General features: G+C 37.8%; 1 protein-coding gene across 12 annotated transcripts in view; it reads right to left on the reverse strand.

Moving 5' to 3' along the window:
- The window catches only part of TTC13 (tetratricopeptide repeat domain 13), a 74,514-nt gene that overhangs the window by 37,985 nt on the left and 17,681 nt on the right, over nt 1-18,848 (reverse strand). For 8 of the 12 annotated variants that reach the window (XM_055235398.2, XM_055235401.2, XM_055235407.2 and 5 more), the window contains exons 2-5: nt 16,857-16,951; nt 13,876-13,951; nt 9,987-10,057; nt 1,083-1,148 (exon numbers count right to left, since the gene is read on the reverse strand). In XM_055235398.2, coding sequence (XP_055091373.1) covers nt 1,083-1,148; nt 9,987-10,057; nt 13,876-13,951; nt 16,857-16,951 — 308 coding nt within the window. The remainder of the gene's footprint in view (nt 1-1,082; nt 1,149-9,986; nt 10,058-13,875; nt 13,952-16,856; nt 16,952-18,848) is intronic. The other 4 variants (XM_055235409.2, XM_055235410.2, XM_055235406.2 and 1 more) reach the window with 1 other exon arrangement.

Consider the following 18,848-nt stretch of genomic DNA (forward strand, 5'->3'; position numbering starts at 1 on the left):
TATACCTTAAGAAGTTTAGGTAAGTTCTCTTTAACATTTGCATGTTACTTTTACATTAAAAATGCATGTGTAACTTTTTATTAAATATACACGCAAATTTAATCTCAAGATGTATAATTTTAAAAGATGAGAATTAGGAAGAGGCAGTTCTGAACTTTACTACTGCAACTTCAACCTGGTTATTTATTGATGCTCTGAGTAAAATATCATTTCCTTCCTAAGCACTTCCATCATTCCCAATTCTAAATTCATTCTCAGTCCTCCATGTCTCAGAAGTATACAAATACACAAAGTTCCTCCAATAGGCCAGCACAAGGTTAGTATAATATTAATTGTAATATTTTATAAATTGTAATAAAATAAAAATGTTAAACATTTTTAATATTTTAATGAAAAAGTTGCAAAAGTGGTATTTCTCTCTCAAAGCACAATTTCACACAAATATTTTTAGTATACAATAAGACAATAGAAAAAGTTTGCATATAATGTCCTAGACTAAAAATTTGGAAAGCTGAACTTACACCATTTCGTGATTTACTATATAATTTCAGGAGTCTTCATTTTTATACCATAGTACCTTTGTTTGTGTAAAATATGATTATTATGGTCCTCCTCCAGCCTTCCTCAGAGAAATAAGGGGAATAATTTGATTACAGCTACAAAGATATTACACCTATGTGCAAAAAGTATAAAATATAACAAATAAAAATAAATTTTACACGCCTAAAAAAACCTTTTGTTCTTTCATCAACCTTTAATAATTGTGAAAGGAATTCAAACTCTAAGTCCTGCTGCACTATTGATGCCCAGTCTCCACTTGGACCATTGAATATCTCTTAGGAATGTAAGCAGGGTCTCGTGCTTTTCTTAGTCTATCCAGTTCATCAAAGTTGACTTCAGAAGATCTGGGTGGAAATCCCCAGTCCACCACTTACTAGCTGCCATTTTCTCATCTGTGAACTGGAATGATAGATACCACTCCACATCCCATCAAGGGTCAATGAACAGTAGCAGTCTAGCAAAACCCTGGTCTGTGTCAGGTCATGTAGGCACTATGGCAATCGTAACTATTACATACTCACATGTAGTCCCTTCTTTCCATAGGCTATCCCTCGGCCATAAATTGCACTAACCAGATCAGGCTCCTCCTAGTCAGACCAAAACAGAAACACGTCAAAAACCATAAACAAAACAAAACAAAACAAAAAATCAGTTTCTGCTTAAAGCACGTTAATGCTGCAAGTGACAGCTCTACTTCTTTATGCTACGACCACTCATAAGTCAATATGCAGTCTCCAACCTGAAAAGTCCATGTTCTTAAAGCTCATCTGTATGAAATGTGATAAAAGTTTCATGTTGAAAAAAATAATAAAGAGAGAAGGGAACCAACATTACGGAGCAACATGCTGGTTTCTTTCACAGAGTCATCTTATTTAAAATGCAATCCTCTCAACAACTCTGGCAGCATAGCAATCATGTCTTACAGAGAAGAAGGAGGCTCAGAGGGGTAAAGAGATGTGAGCAAAGGATTAGGTAATGCCTGTAACTACTGTGTTTCCTTTCATATATCCATGAAATAACCTGAAAAGGAAAGAACCACTCAGTGCCAACACAATGACGAACTAAAAATGAGGCTGCACTGAAATCTGTTGGAGATTAATTCAACCCTTCATGCTAATGGGTTGAAATAAAAAACCAGACTCTTTTTGCAGCCTGCTCCCATGCTTTCTCCCGTTATTCTGCAATCCAGATGGGGTGGAGGAAGCACCTATCAGGACCAAGGACAAAACATCTGTTGACCCCAGCCATTGAGTCCTCACACACAGGTTAGTTGGTGAGTGAATGAAATGCCTCTCATCTACATTTAGCCTCTACAATTTTTACTTCTCTGAATGGTTCGCTATACGGTCAAGAAAGAAGAACAAACAGCTGCCTCTGGCTATAAGGTCCTGGGTGGAAGTCTTGCACTGCTAAGGGATTTAATAGAACGGCACTGGATTCTCCAGAAAGAAACTGCAAAAACTTGACAGATTAATCTATTATTCAGTTTCAAATCTGAGCTAGGGTATCTGCCAGTATTATAGAAAATGAACACATTCACTTCAATGATGAGTAAATGGGAAAAAATAAAGGAGAAGATAACACGCATTTAAATTTTCCTAAAGGCTACTCAAATAGAATGAGACGGATCCATATCCAGTGGTAAACTGGCATATCACTGGCCACAACCCAGACAGCAGATTGGACTACATGGTGTACGAAAAATCGCAAAAATTCAACTAAACAATTTTAGGTTTCTAGCTTCTCTTAGAACATCAAAAGATCCAACAAACATGGGCCCACATTTTGGCATTCTCACACAGCAATAAATAAGAGACTAGAGCTAAGCACTGGCTGTCTCTTTAGATGAGAGGTACAAGTCCATCAGTTCACCACAGGGCCTACTCATCACAGCCACGCTGCACCAACTCTCTTTACTCATGTTACCTCCCTGGCCCCTACAAAGTTCTGGATTTATGAGTTATATGTAACTGGCATAGAGGTTGCTCATGCTATTTTCTAAGAGGGGTGGGGAACAGTACATGTTATAGACCTACAGAAAGATGGTAGTCATATTTCATAAATCACACTTATATGTGATTGTGTGAGCCATTATGTGCACAGAAAGAAACTCTCCAAAATGCTACCAGGAATTTCCTCTGGGGAGTGAGATTACTAGATATATTCCTATTGTACTTAATATATTGTTATATTCCTGTTAATTGTTTAAAACAGACATGCTCATTATAATCAGAAAAAAGTACGTTTTAAGTAATACATGCTTCACTGTAAAAATTTTAGAAAATGAAGAAAAGCACCAAGCAGAAAGTAAAGGAGCCCTATAAGCCTGCCACCCAGAGATAAGCACTTTAAACATTTAAGTATTCTTCCTGGCTTAAAGGAAGGCAGAGTAAGTGGTTTGGATGGAGAAAGGATACAGGTGTCAGGGGGAAAAGGGGAACAGGAAAAAAGGGAACCTAATGAGGAATTCAAAGTAAGACTGGCTCCATTGCTTTTCTGTAGCAAAAAAGCCAGAAGACAGAACAGTCAACAGTCGAACAGAGCCCTGGCCAGGCTGGGGTGGGAGGCGGTAAGCCCAGTGAGCTCATCCTCTAGAGCAGGGGTGTCCAATCTTTTGGTTTCCCTGGGCCACATTGGAAGAATAATTGTCTTAGGCCACACATAAAATACCTTACCACTAATGATAGCTAATGAGCTAAAAAAAAAAAAAAAAAAAAAAATATCATAATGTAAGAAGCTTTACAAAGCTGTGTTGAGCCACATTCAAAGCCATCCTGGGCTGCATCTGGCCCATGGGTTGGACAAGCTTGCTTTAGGATAACATACATCTCCAGGAAGAACCAAATCTATGCTCAGATTTGTTATGGTTCAAAATATATTATCCAAGCCGCTTTTCTCCTGAGAAAAAAGTTTACTCTAGATGACCAAGAGGTGAATCAGAAAAAGATGTAAATAAGCAGTTATTCTGCAAATACAACTGGCATCCCCACACACCCATGGCCGGGACTGGTGCTCTGGCATCCTCCTGCTCTCCAGCTCACACACCCCTCACCAAATCCTGGCCATCTCACCTCCTGAACAGATCAGCATCCTCCCGCCCACTCCATCAGCCACTGCCCTATTCTAAGCCTTCCTCTCTCACCTAGAATACTGTGATCACCTTACCTGTTCCCATTTCTTCCCATCTATTCTCCAGATATACACCAAGAGTTATATTTCTAACACTAAAGTCTCATCATATCACTTCCCTAACTGAAATTATTCAGTGACTCCCCAACACCTAATACAGTGACATTCAAACTTTTTAAACTCCAAATCACTGAAATACATTTTACATTACAATCCAGTACACACATACACATGTGCACAATATATACACACGTATCAGAAAACAGTTTCACTAGGTTACACCTAGGACTTCCTATACACGATGAAATCTGATATTTTCTAGTCCAACATATTTCACTTAAAAAAAAAAAAGTGCTAATCTTGACTTGCCAATTAATTTCAGGACCCACTAAAGGGTAGCAACTCACAATACAAAAAAAAAAGGTAACATCTAAATGGCTCTGCAGAAAATATTAATCATTTTCCTGCTTACTGTTCAGCCTCATCTCCTTCCTCTTTTTTTTTTTCCTTTTCATAAAGACAGGGTATCACTCTGTCACCCATGCTAGAGTACAGTGGTGCAAGCCTAGCTCACTACAGCCTCAAACTCCTGGGCTCAAGAGATGCTCCCGCCTCAGCCTTTCGAGTACCTGAGGCTATAGGAGTGCACAATCACACCAGGCTAATTTTAAAATTTTTTTGTAGAGATGGGAGTCTCACTTTGTTGCCCAGGCTGGTCTCAAGCTTCTGCGTTCAAGCAATTCTCCTGCTTCAACCTCCCAAAGTGCTGGGGTTACGGGCATGAGCCACCACACCCAGCTTCATTTCATACCCTAGAAATCAGAACCATTTAATAATTCCCTACATACAAGATGCCTTCCCAAATGCAGTGCACTTGCAAATGTATCTCTTCTGTCTGAAACACTCACCCATTGCCTCGGTCCCCAAGAAATTCCTTTGATCCCTTAAGTCTCAGCTCAAACACCACCTTTGGATTCCTTCCAGATGCCCCGGGAAAATAAATATGCTCCTTCTCCTTTATTCCCACTGTTCACTGTATGGATGTCAGCCATTCATTCCATAATTATTTACTCAGGGCCTACTGTTAGCTATCTCAGGTTCCATGTGCTAGGAATACCATGCAAAGCCATGCTATTCTTGCCACATACAAGGAATAGCAAGCAAAAACCAACACAGAAGACAAGGATTTGCCTATCAGATCAAAGTCAGCTCTGCTAAGCCTGTTCTTCCCAAAGGGGAAGCAAGCAGGACAACATGGCTAATAATAGTGGGGTGCAGTCAATGGAAAACAAGAGCCCGATCCAGGGTAACAGGAAGGCAAAGCTCTATGACAGATGTGCCACAGTGAATGATGTATGGTGGGCCTCCAGCTCTTGAAGCTGGAACATTTTTATAGTAATAAAAATTTTAAATAAAAAAAAACCTAGCAATTCAAAAATTTGCAACAGCTGAAATATCTGAACACTGACAACTTCCTAAAGGTAGCCATCATCATCTTGACTGCAGGAGGCTCGCGCGGGCCTCTCCTCAAGTCACCCTATGGTCTCATCATTACTACAGCACTGAATTGATTACTGGGCTTATCTGTAAAGTATTTAGGTTTTCTCTATTCAATTTATTCTTTCTTTTTTTTTTTATTTTTTATTTTTGAGACGAAGTCTCACTGTCACCCAGCTGGACTGCAGTGGCGCGATCTTGGCTCACTGCAAGTTCCACCTCCAGGGTTCACGCCATTCTCCCACCTCAGCCTCCTGAGTAGCTGGGACTACAGGTGCCTGCCACCATGCCCAGCTAATTTTGTTTTTGTATTTTTAGTAGAGACAGGGTTTCACCATGTTAGCCAGGATAGTCTCAATCTCCTGACCTTGTGATCCGCCCGCCTCGGCCTCCCAAAGTGCTGGGATTACAGGCCTGAGCCACCATGCCCGGCCCAATTTATTCTTTCTTTTTAGAATTTTTTCCTAACAGTCAAGAAGGACATATAATTATTGTGGCTGTTATATCTACAGTCTAGTATTAAGCCTTCCTAAATTTAAATAACAGATTTTATTACTTTTAAAAGTTGATACAACTTTATTTATTATTTTATCTATCATTAGTTAAAAAGCCAAAAACTTTTCTTTATGGAATGGCATAGTAAATTATTGGGTTTTTCCAAATAAAAACCAACGTTTATTCCTAAAAACAAATTAGGCTCTGAAGAGCAATTTTTCAAAATATTTTTATAATATTTATACTTTATAAAGTTTTCAGAAACTTTTTAAAAAGTTTCTTTAAAAAGTTTCTATACTCTTAAAAAGACTGAAATGAAAATGAATACTTCAATCTTCCAATTTTACTTTATGCAACTGCAAAATCATGGTATAACAGTTGCCTAAATGGTGTTGTGTCTACTTAGATGTCTCAATTCTCAAAAAAAAGAGTCTAATATATTATCCTCATTTCATTATTTATATAGTGACTTTAAATTTTACAGTATTTACTGTGTTTACCACTACAAAGTTGGCTTTTTTATTAAAACTGGAAAGTCACTGGATCTAAAAACAAACAAGTCGAAACAGTCAGTAGATAAGCAATGTAATGAGGATTAGATTTCACCTAAGTGATGAACACACGTATTTGCATAAAGGATGTTATTTAAAATTCTATGCAGAGGAATGTTTTCAATTTTGTATGCTAATGTAAAATAGGAAATAATGTTCTTTTACAAGTTCAGTTCCACTGGAATCAGATCAAAATCAGATGAGCTCAAGGTCACATAATGAATAGCAAAGGCCAAGTTACCTCATAAAATTGTTGAAGCATTTATGTTATACCCATCCCTGCATGAGGACCAAAGCAGCACAGAAATCAGGAAAAAGTTCTACTTTTCAACTCAAGAACACTATTATTGATGCACTGACACACGTGGAAGTGACTTCAGGGCATTGGCATAGAGGCAACACTAAGTTATAAGCTTTAAAAATCAAGAGTTTCCAATGCAGACTGACATTTATTAAACCCTGTCATTGTGCTCAGTTAGAAACCTTGATACTTCCGTAAAGGAAAATCAAACCACAGGGAATAAACATTCCAATAAACACCTTGAAACACTGAGGATTATGGAAATATTTCCCAGGTTTGTAACCTGATGGTAAAACCAAGACAATAGGAAAGGCATAAGAGCTTTATATCAAAAAGTCATTCTGGAGTTAAAGCACCCTTTATATGTAGATTTGAAAATCATATTAAATGAGCTTATCAAAATAGTGATTCTAATAAAATCCAAGCCCCCGAGTCCCCATTTGTTGCCTGCTTCTATAAACAGAATCATATTCCATGCTCTGCTGCTTCATACTGGAGTTCATGGGCTGTCTAAAAAAAAAAAAAATTGCCAAGAGTTAATGAACTCAAGAAAACCAAAAAGTCTGTACATGAATAGCTACCACTTTGTAGATTTGTTAAAGGACATTTACTGGCGTAAAAACACTGTGTTTTTGCATATCTAGAAGGTCCTGCAAGGAACAGGTAAAAATTTATTAGCATACACAGAGAAAAATGGTTCTCAAGTGATATTTAGCTCAGGTACAATGTGAAGAATGAAAAGTAGTAGAGCAACATCTGTGTAGGCTTGAAGAAAAGCTTCATCACTATTCTGAAATACTGGATATGAAAAAGTATTATAGAGATAAAAATGCATTTCATACTGCAAGAAATTTTATCACTACACTTGCCAACAAAAGAAAAAAACAAAAAAGAAAAGAATAATTAGATTTAGAGAATAATCATATGTGTAATACATAATTTAAAGAGAATAATTTATGCAAATTATGATTCGTGATGAAAAAAGGAGTTTTAGTCAATTGGAGAAGAAGTGATAACTATTCTTTGGACATTTGCTACCACCTACTTTTACAGTCTCTCGATGACACTGGCTATCGAGAATTTGATGAAAACAACAGAAAACTCAAACAGAGACTGTGTGCATCAATTTCAAACATAAACTCTAATATAGAAAAGTTTTGTCCAGAAAAGTAGGATCAAGTTTCTTATTAGAACTTTTGAAAACAATTTTAGCATTTAACATCGAATCTTCGTATTTTCTTTCTTTTTTTCAGAGACAGGTTCTTGCTCTCTAGCTGGAGGACAGAATCTTTGAATTTTCTATTTCTTATCAGTCATATAATACAAGGAAAATGTGACAGATTTTCACAAAGCTTTATCTGGATGCCTCCAAATTATTCTTGTTTACCTATGTGCCATGCAAATATTATTTCCACATGTGCCATGATGTGGAAAGAGCTGGGAAGCACTGAGATAAAGGGTAAGGAGAGAGAAATCACTGAGAAAAGCACCAACAGGAAAGCCAAGGGCATTCTTGCTGCTAATAAAAATACGTTATAAATGACCACCCAGTTCATTCTTCTGCATCTGAACTTTCCACTGCCTTCATCCCCGCCCCATCAATAGTCTGAACTGTGAGCAAAGCAGTCCAACCTTATAATCCACACATTCTCAAAGAGAGATTTCCCAGCTGAAAGCAACCCATTGTATCAGATGAAATGCAATATCACATTTCAATACATTATCTTCTTTGCACAAAGAGAAAAATGCTAATATACTCTCTGAACACAATTGCAAGAGAAATGTCTTACAACTATAAATGGACAAAGGCATATTATAGAGCCATTAAAAATAAGATTGTAGAAAAATACTGAAAAACATTTACAGCATAGAATTAAGTGAAAAAGTAATATAAAACAGTACATATATTCAGATTATAAAACAAATGCATACTTTGAAAAGGCATAAATAAAAAATTTAAACAATGTTAAAGTGGCAGAATTCGGAAATTTTTTATTATTTAAAATATTTTCTTTAAGAGTATTATATTGTCTTCAACCACAATGGTAATAGCATTTTCAAAAAGTTGAATAAAATAATACATCTGCAAATTCCTACTTTCTGCTGGATTCTACACTCCAGGCTGGTTGCCTTAAATTAACTGATATTTGCTCCTATAAATGTATCAAAACCTCCCTTTCAAATCAGGGTCAAGTGTTAACTGTGTAAAAGTGTTTGCTTACCTTTTATAACATTGCCAATACTTAACAGAAAGGTGATTTTTAAAACTATTCATAATCTACCCTTTGTACTTTAAATTCCACTGAAGAATAGTGTTCCACATGACCACCCAAATATACCACTCTTTGGATCCAAAGACCTCAAAGTAATAACTACAAATATCTCATCAATTGTTTGAGAATGAAGATATTATCAATATAATTAACCTTATTTTTAAAGAGAAAACAAAAGCAGAGCTAAAATTTCAAAATGAATCATTTAAATTAAGTCTGCCTGCTAGACTGGAAGGTATTTGTTGGCACTTGCTATGGTTAACACAGATGAATATACCAGAATGGTACTTTGACTAGCCAAAATTTACTAAGCACTTACTATGTGCCAGGCACCGGGTACTAAGTACTTTAATAGGACATTTCATTTAAACCAAAAAAGAATTTTTTTGGAGGTAGTTATTATTATCTCCATAACTCAGGAGTTTAAATAACTTGGTAGCAAGAAGCAAAGTGGATTAGAATTAAGGCATCTCTAGCTCTAAAATCCATGTCTTCTTCACTGGAAAGACACATCAACAATCAATAAATGGTTAGGCACCAACAGTGCATACAGTTAAATAATGATGCAAGATATAAGGCCAATGATGCTGGGCAGCTACCAGCCTTCTTTGCAACTCTTACACATGTAGTGCTTGCGTGCTTTATCTTAACTATACTTTAGCGCAGCCATCAATCAGTAAAGACCCAACACTTCACTGAGGAGTCTCATAATTATACTTTAAGGAGAGAAACATATCTATTAGTAGAAATTAAGTTAATCATGAAGATCAACTCCTGTGTGAAAATAAGTTGGAATTTCAAGAATTTCCAGTGTCCGTATCTCATGGGAGATATTGTGGTAGAGAGGAAAGTGAACTGAAACTAATGTTTTTTTAAAGCATGCATTCGAATCCCATCTCTGCAACTTGATGGTCAGGAGACTATGAGTAAATTGCTTAACCTGATTAGATTCCCTTTTCTCATTTAAAATGAAGTTTTATTTAAAATCTTTCATTTAAAAGATTAAATGAAAGCATGTCACAAGGCCTGGCAGCAAGAAAGTGCTCAGTCCATATCAATTTCTTTCGCTTTCTTGTATAATTTAAAAACATGTCGCATTACAGCACTTCAGCTGTGCATCAGTGCATATTTTTGTCATGACCATAAACTCGAAATTACATAAATAAAAAGAAAATTTACCTGAAGCATTGTTGAAAAATGCCGTATTGCTTCATCATACAGACCACTGCCAATCAAGACATAAGCAATAGCTATGAAACAAAATACAAAAATATTAAAGGAAAGAATAAAGTAGCTCAAACTAGAATCAATAACTAAATTCTTTGGTAAATCTCCAAAGGCAGCTCCAAGCACTGGAAGCAGTCAAAGAAAACCTAGAAGTTAATAATGTGTCATTGAATTCTTCTACTTTCACCACTCTGCACTTGCTAATCAGCCTTCTAATTCCATCTAGATTTAAACTGTTAAAGTCATCTATAAAATATCTGCCTACAAGAGATACTGATCTTTTTCTAAGGCCATCATTCATTTTCAAATCCCAAATAACCTTTGTGATGTCTCCTAGCTATCACAAAAGCTAGTAATAAGCCTAAATAATGTCCACATAACATGGCAATGTGATTTTTACTGTGAATGTTATGAGAAATACCCAAATAGCATCACAAATCTCAATTCCTGAGAGTGCTGAATTTACCGCCAATTACCTAATAAGAACAAAAACAGGGACTCAAAGGTATTAACATAATGCTTAACTGGGGATAATACAAACCACTATAACGCAATGACAGTCTTTTTCCTACTTATTCCATTCAAAATACAGTCAAAATGCTACTCAAAATATACACTAAAGATGAATCATTTTGTATTACATTGTTTAGGAGAGTGGTATTTTGAAATTAGAGCCAGGACAATCTGAAAACACAGCAATATTCTGACTAAATTCTGCCACCCATCCAAAAAACAATGTTTGAATATGCTAGATTACATTACCATCTATAAAATTTGCCCTGACTGCTTAACCTTTAGCCCCGCCAAAATCCCTGAAAAACATTTTATTCCTCACTCAACGTAACTATTTCGATAACATTTATTTGCAAAAAAGCTTTTCTGTAAAGCTTTACTGCAATACCCTTTAGGACCTAATAGGTGTTCAAGAAGATGGGCAACGAAAACTTTTACTGTCATTAAGAGCTTATATTTCCTGACAGTTAAAAGTAGTAAAAATAGGCCAGGCGTGGTGGCTCACGCCTGTAATCCCAGCACTTTGGGAGGCCAAGGCAGGCAGATCACAAGGTCAGGAGATCAAGACCATCCTGGCTATCACGGTGAAACTCCGTCTCTACCAAAAATACAAAAAAAAAAAAAAATTAGCTGGGCGTGGTGGCAGGCGCCTGTAGTCCCAGCTCCTCGGGAGGCTGAGGCAGGAGAATGGCGTGAACTCTAGAGGCAGAGCTTGCAGTGAGCCGAGATGGCGCCACTGCGCTCCAGCCTGGGCGACAGAGTGAGACTCCGTCTCAAAAAAAAAAAAAAAAAAAAGGAGTAAAAAATTAAAGCAGAAACAGAAATGAAATGCAGAAAGAGTTTAAAATATATTCATAAATCAATAAAATAAAGTTCAAATTGAACACCATAATAATAGAAGCACTTCTGGGGGCATTCTCCAAAATAAAAAGAGAGCCCTTTTGCCCTACTTTCTTTGAAAAGATAAATGAAGCCCAAATTCATGTTCAGAATGCTGACAATGGATACCATTCAGTTAGCTAACCTCCAGGTAACGAGAGGATACCTTTAGTTTTGGTGGGGGGTGGTGGGGGCAGTAATATTAGTAGTAAAAACAGCAGCAAGAATCACAGTGGCTACAGGCATTGCATTCTTAATATGTGCCAGGCACAGTAATATCCTTTACCAGTATTAACTCATTTGCTCCTCCACTGCAATGAGGTAGGTACAATTATTAACCCCATTTTGCAGACAAGGAAATAAAACAGAAAGTGGTTAAACAAGCTGTCCAAGGACCATAAGCAGTGAGTGAGAGGAAGGCAGCAAGCTGCCTGGCTCTGGAGCCTAACCTCCCAGGCAGCCCGGTACACTGAGAAAATTCAAGGCAGTTCCCAAACCATTATGCACTGGAGGGATGGCCAAGTGGCTGAAATTCCTTAATGGTCAGATGAACACGGATAAAAACAAAAACTTGTACTTTTTTGAATGCAGGAAGATGACAATTGATCAGAAAGCCAAGATCTGAGCTCGGATTCTGGCACTGTCACTCACCAGCTGTGTGATCATGGGGACCTCAGTCACTTCTCATAACTGTCTGGGTCTTGCTTAATAAGCCTGTAGAAAATTTTCTTAAAGATTCCTTTCAAATCTAAATTTTTATTTCCTATTTATTATCCCATAATCAGTAAATATCTGTTGAATGAACAAATCAATCAATGAGCCATAAAAACAAATACAATTTTTAGAGATAAATTTTGTACTTTAGGAACATATTTAGATGGCTGTCCACATCTAAGCGATTGAATTCCACTTAAAATCAAATGCAGTTTTCAAATCCCTCCACCTAAAGCTCAACATTTTGCGAACAAAACGCAGAAGTATCTATTAATAAAAGTATAATCATAATCCAAATCTTGTGCAAATACAAATAACTATTAGGATCTAAATTTTGTTGTAGGAGTCTAAAGACATAAAGGAAAAGCGGGTATAACTGGACTTCTCTCAGAAATCTCTACTCACCAGCAACCCCGCATCTCCAAGCAATGTATATGTTCACAGATGTCATTTTTTCAAGAAAAAATATTGGGTACAAAAGATCGTAGGCCAGCTCAGGGCCTACACTACCCCAGGGTCTACTAGGATTATTCTTGGAGAACAAAACAGACCTGGCACATATCAGGCTCTGAACTCATTATTCAGTAAATAAATACTACTCTAAGTAGAATCCAAGGACTTCAGAAAAGACCAGATCTGATGCCTTAAAGGGCGGTCCTCAAAGCCTCCTCAAAGAATATCACCATAAAGTAATTAGCATTTTCAAAATAGCACTCTGGGAGGCCAAGGCAGGAGGATCCCTAGAGCCCAAGAGTTTGATACCAGCCTGGGCAACATGGTGAGTCCTAGTCTCTACAAAAAAATTTAAAAAAAAATTAGCCAGGCACAGTGGTGTGTACCTGTAATCCTACCTACTCAGGAGTCCGAGGCAAGAAGATCATTCAAGCCCAGTTTAAGGCTGTAGTGAGCTATGATTGCGCCACTGCACTCCAGCCTGGGCCACAGAGCAAGACCCTGCACTAACAGGAAAGAAGCCAGTATAAGGAGTACTTATTCTTAATATCAAACACGTATGGCCATGGTAAGGATAAAATAATTATGCATAAATTAGGTAGAGAAGAATTCCTGCAGGTGCTTTGGGCGACTGGACCCCATGTGAGAACATGTGCTTCAATAGTTTGCCCAGTTGTACTGCTCAGCCCTGTATTCAATTTTGTCTCCACTTCTTCAAATGTAAACTCACTAGACAGTGAGGGAAACATGCCCAGTGCATATCTGAAACTGACAAAACCAGCCTGTTTTAAAACATGCAATGAACACACCAAACTATGTGACTCATGCAGATATGAATAAATTCAATTTTTCTACACCCACATTCTTAGACCCAAAAATAACTGACTAGCCTCATGAGTAAAATAACTTAAAGATAGCTATTTCACTATACAGAAAAGTAGGTAGTCTGAGATTCTATTCTGCTTTCACTTCTTCATTGCTCACATCTGATGACAGCACACAAATAACCTTTTACTGAATCGGAACAGCTCATAAGAGCTCATTACCATAATTATTAATTTCCATAGAAATGGAGAGCTGGAATGGATTATTTCATCCAAACCTTTTTTTTTCGACATATAATAAATGGAACATCACAAGGGCTGAATGCTCCATGCAAGATCAAACAACTCAAATTGACAAAGCCAGTCTCTCTACTCCTTACCATCCTGTCTTCCTGCTATGCATCTAACCAAAAATTTGAGGCAGATATTACAGGAATATTACCAGATTCAAGTCTTACCTAACTCTTCATTTGTGCTGTCATTATCAGTGGCAAATGGGAATCTCTTCTGTTCTGCAATAGACTTGGCCTGGCTCTGGGAAAAAAAAAACAAAAAAAAAAAACATGCATTTTAGCTTATCACAAATGAAGGGAAACTTGTATTTAAATCTGTATTTTAAAAAATTAAAATTAAGGCTACATTTAAGTGGAAGCAAGAAAATGCCACTATTGTGGGAATGTTTTACACTTTATGGCTTTCAGTAGAACCTTGATGACGAGAGGGAAACTCTTAGCTCCTTCTAGTTTTGCTATGCAGCTGGGAGCTTCCACACATGGAACCTGGTAAAGCTTCAAGACGTGGCAGATTTAACAATGCATAAGGGTGTTACTGATGATATACAGCTGGGTGTGACCAGAACATGAGTACTTCCTCTTTGTCAAATGTTTACAGACAAGTTCACAGATGCAAAAGATTTTTCTCCTTAATAAATTGCTTAGATAGACGGGGCATAGTGGCTTACACCTTTAATTCCAGCACTTTGGGAGACCAAGGCAGGAAGATCACTTGAGCTCTGGAATTTCGAGATCAGCCTGGGCAACACAGTGAGACTTGGTCTCTACTGAAGTTCAAAAAAATTAGCTGGACATGGTGATGTACACCAATATGTCCAGCTACTTGGTCGGGGCTGAGGCAGGAGGATGGCTTGAGCCTGGGAGGTCGAGGCTGCAGGGAGCCCTGATTGTGCCACTGTACCCCCAGCCTGGGGAAAACGGTGAGACTCTGTCTCAAAAATAAATAAATAATTGCTTAGATGGCTTGATTGTGGCAACCATTTCACAATATATATGTATATAAAATCACATTGTATACTGTAAATATATAATTTTTATTTGTCAATTACACCTCAGTGAAGCTGGAAAAAAAAAGCAAGTAAATTACTTAGAGGCAAGAAAAAGAGTCTGTAAATATTGCTTTATTTCATATTTGAGGAGAGTCTACCATTTGCCAAGCCTTTCTGCAAAAAGATATGGGGATGAGGACAGAAATGAAATTCTACAAAAAGAAGAAATCATGTACTAAGCAACCTCAAGAGTGCACTGAAGAATATATTTGAAGTTGTTTGTATTCACTAGAAAGTGGGCAGGAGAAGTACAGTACAAACAAATCAAATTCTTTTTTTTTTTTTTTTTTAGACAAAGTTTTGCTCTTTTTGCCCAGGCTTGAGTGCAATGGCACGATCTCGGCTCACCGCAACCTCCGCCTCCCGGGTTCAAGCGATTCTCCTGCCTCAGCCTCCCAAGTAGCTGGGATTACAGGCATGCGCCACCACCCCTGCTAATTTTGTATTTTTTAGTAGAGACGGGGTTTCTCCATGTTGGTCAGGCTCATCTTGAACTCCCGACCTTAGGTGATCCACCCGCCTTGGCCTCCCAAAGTGCTGAGATTACAGGCGTGAGCCACTGCACCCAGCCAAACAACAAATCAAATTCTTGATGAAAAAGACCCTTTCCTATTTCTAATACTGCATCTATAGTATCTCCTCTGGACAGAGTTGAGAAGCTATGCTCAAGTAAGTTTGAACACAGCTCAACATCACTAGTAGACTAATTTCAATCCAACTTTCTCATCCCTGCTTACACTTCAGTTCCTGAAAGCTGTATTGCCTGATACCCCTAAATAAAGGGAGTTTATGTTGACCCTTTGCTATGCCTTCATATGATGTGTACAATCACACTTTTATGTTTATTTGCATAATGATTTGGTTGATGACTATAGAAGTCATGGGGCAGAGACCAACGCTATCTGGCTTGCTGCTGTATTCCTAATACTCACCTAGCACAATGCCTGGTACATAATGCAGAGACCAACACTATCTGGCTTATTGCTGTATTCCTAATAATCACCTAGTGCAATGCCTGGCACATAATAGGTGCAAAATAAATATCTGGAGAATGGATCAATAAATGAATAGTCTAAGTCCCATACTTCAACCTCGGGAAAAGGAAAGGCCAAGACTAATGAGCTTTCTCCCATAAGTCACTAGCTAGCGCTAGCTTAAACTGGAAATGCAACTAGTAGAAAATATTTTAACTACTCTCAGTAAGAAGACTTTCATAACTCTAAGAATCTAACTGCCTATACAAGATGGGATTATCCAACTTCTACTTAAACGCTTTCAAAGATGACCAACTCACTGCTTTACAAGATAGCCCCTTCTGGTTTTGGGCAAATCTAATTCAAGAGTTTTCCCTATATCAAGTTGATTACTATGCAGCGAGTTAGGTAAAAGCAGACAATCATTCTCTAGTTTGCAGTTTCAATCCATTTTCAGTAGTTCTGACATGAAAAGGCAAGGCTTTGTTTGAAAAAAAAAAAAAGGGTATCTTAAAAGGAAATTTTAAACCAAAGATGCAAAGAATATCTATGTAGATGTTGAAGGAAAAGGCCTGGAGAAAAACTATATTAAACTTGGACACAGAAAGAACAATCAGCTTCATAGAGTTAAGTGTGAACAAAAAGAAGACCCATCCCCCTTGAGGAAGCCAGGCTGGAGGAGCAGATGCTCTAACATGGATAGGCAGACGCAAACATTACCTACTGTCAAGTATTCACCCCTGAAATGGAGAGGTCCACTGTATAGTTTAGTTGGTACTGATAGAAAACATAGATACAAAAGATACCCACATATGCAAAGATTGGAAAAATAAGAGTCTACTATACCTCCAAATACACAAGGCTGCTAGAAATAAGGTTTAACTATAATGTCCCCTTTATTTCTTGACACTTGCAAATTAAAAGTTCTATGTCCAGAATAATCAACCATCCAATTCATAAGTCATAATTCAGTGTGACAAAATACCAGACGACCTATCTTTATCCTATGCATGTAGACTCAACGAGGCCCAACTTCTAGTTGACAGAGGTGACTTCCACTTTTTGGAACTAGTATCACTGGGCTTCGGGTTACAAAAACAGAACACAGAGAGAAGATACATACCAGAATCTTTTCAGTGTTGAGGGAAAGCAAGGAGTCACAGGGTGATGATCCCTTGGGTTCACAGTCTGAGTCATGGAAGTTCAAAAAGGATGACTCTGAAAGGCAAGCATTCTTTGTTATTCTCTACACCTTAATTTATGCTCTTAGGTGCTTAACTATGAATTAGAATTTTTAGACTCCACAGAACCAAAATAAGAACAGGTGTGAACAACACTGAAAGTGGCAACCAGCTGGGCACAGTGCCTCACACCTGTAATCCCAGCAACTCAGGAGGCTCGCTTGAGGCAAGGAGTTCAAGACCAGCCTGGGCAACAGCAAACCAACCAGCCTGGGTCTCAAACAGTGAGATCCTGTCTCTAGAAAACAAAAAATAGAAGTAGCAACCTGTATCCTACCTTTATAATTGAGTAATGTTTTACAGTTTGCAAGTATCTTGCACAACCATTAGTGATGGTCCTCAACACCATTCTCAAATGAGCAAAGCCAGTGAGCTTCCTGGATGGTTAAATGAGGTTAAAATAGGTTGTAACTTATCTAAAGGCAACAGGGCAGAAAAAGTACTAGTACAATGCTTGTCTCAGGACACGTGGAAGATTGTTGTTGAGATCTTTCAGTTGAACATCTATGGGACAGCATTTACCATAGATTTAAAAAAAAAAAAATCACAAAAGAGAGAATAAGCCAAACCAGGGAGACTTAAATGTTAAAAGATACACCTAACTTAAATGTTAAAAGATAGGCCAGGCTCGGTGGCTCACACCTGTAATCCCAGCACTTTGGGAGGTCAAGGTGGGTGGATCACCTAAGGTCAGGAGTTCGAGACCAGCCTGGCCAACATGGCAAAACCCTGTGCCTACTAAAATACAAAAATTAGCCAGGTGTGGTGGCAGGTGCCTGTAATCCCAGCTATTTGGGAAGCTGAGGCAGGAGAATCGCTTGAACCCGGGAGGCAGAAGTTGCAGTGAGCCGAGACCGCGCCATTGCACTCCAGCCTGGGCAACAAAAGCAAAACTCTGACTCAAAAAAAAAAAAAAAAAAAAAAAACCATACACACTAAGAGTCCAGTATGCAAAATATATAAATAACTCTTACAACCCAACTCAGACAACACAATTTTAAAAACAGGCAAAGGACCTGTATAGGCCATTGAGCACATGAAAAGTTGCTCAACATCATTACTAATTACTACTTAGGGAAATGTAAATCAAACCACAATAAGGTACCTCTTCACACACACACACTAGGATGGCTATAACCAAAAAGCAGAAAATAACAAGTGGTAGCAAGAATGTAGAAAAATTGGAACCCTTGTGCACCGCTGGTGGGAATGTAAAATGGTACACCAGTTATGGAAAACAGTTCCTTAAAAAGTGAATCAGAATTTCCATATGATGCAGCAATTCTTCTCCTAGGTATATACCCCCAAAATTGAAAAGGGACTCAAACAAATATTGTATATACATGTTCATAGTAGCCCTAATCACAGTAGCCAAAAGGGAGAAATGGTCCAAGTGTCCATCAACAGATGAATGAATAAACAAATTGTGGTGTATACAGAGTAGAATACTATTCAACCATAAAAAAACGAACTACTGATACACACTGCAACATGGAAGAACTTCCAAAACATTATGGTAAATGGAAGAAGCCAGACACAAAGGGTCACTTATCATATGACTCCATCTATATGAAATGTCCAGAATAGGTGAATCCATAGAGACAGAATGCAGATTGGTGATTGCCGGGGATAGGGGAAGGAGGGAATAGGGAGAAACTGCTTAATGGGTAAGAGGTTTTATTTTGGAGTGTTGAAAACAACTTGGGGTGGTTGCACATGGTGAATGCCACTGAAGTGTTTGCTCTAAAATGGTTAATTTTATATTAAAACATCTCACCTTGATAGATTATTGCAAAAAAAGATATGTTCTAATTCGGCAGTCATTAAAGAACATTAAATTATGTTCAAATAACCATCTGAGGGAGAGAATAAAT

This window comes from Symphalangus syndactylus, chromosome 19, assembly GCF_028878055.3.
Source record: "Symphalangus syndactylus isolate Jambi chromosome 19, NHGRI_mSymSyn1-v2.1_pri, whole genome shotgun sequence".
NCBI classification, from domain to species: Eukaryota; Metazoa; Chordata; class Mammalia; order Primates; family Hylobatidae; genus Symphalangus; species Symphalangus syndactylus.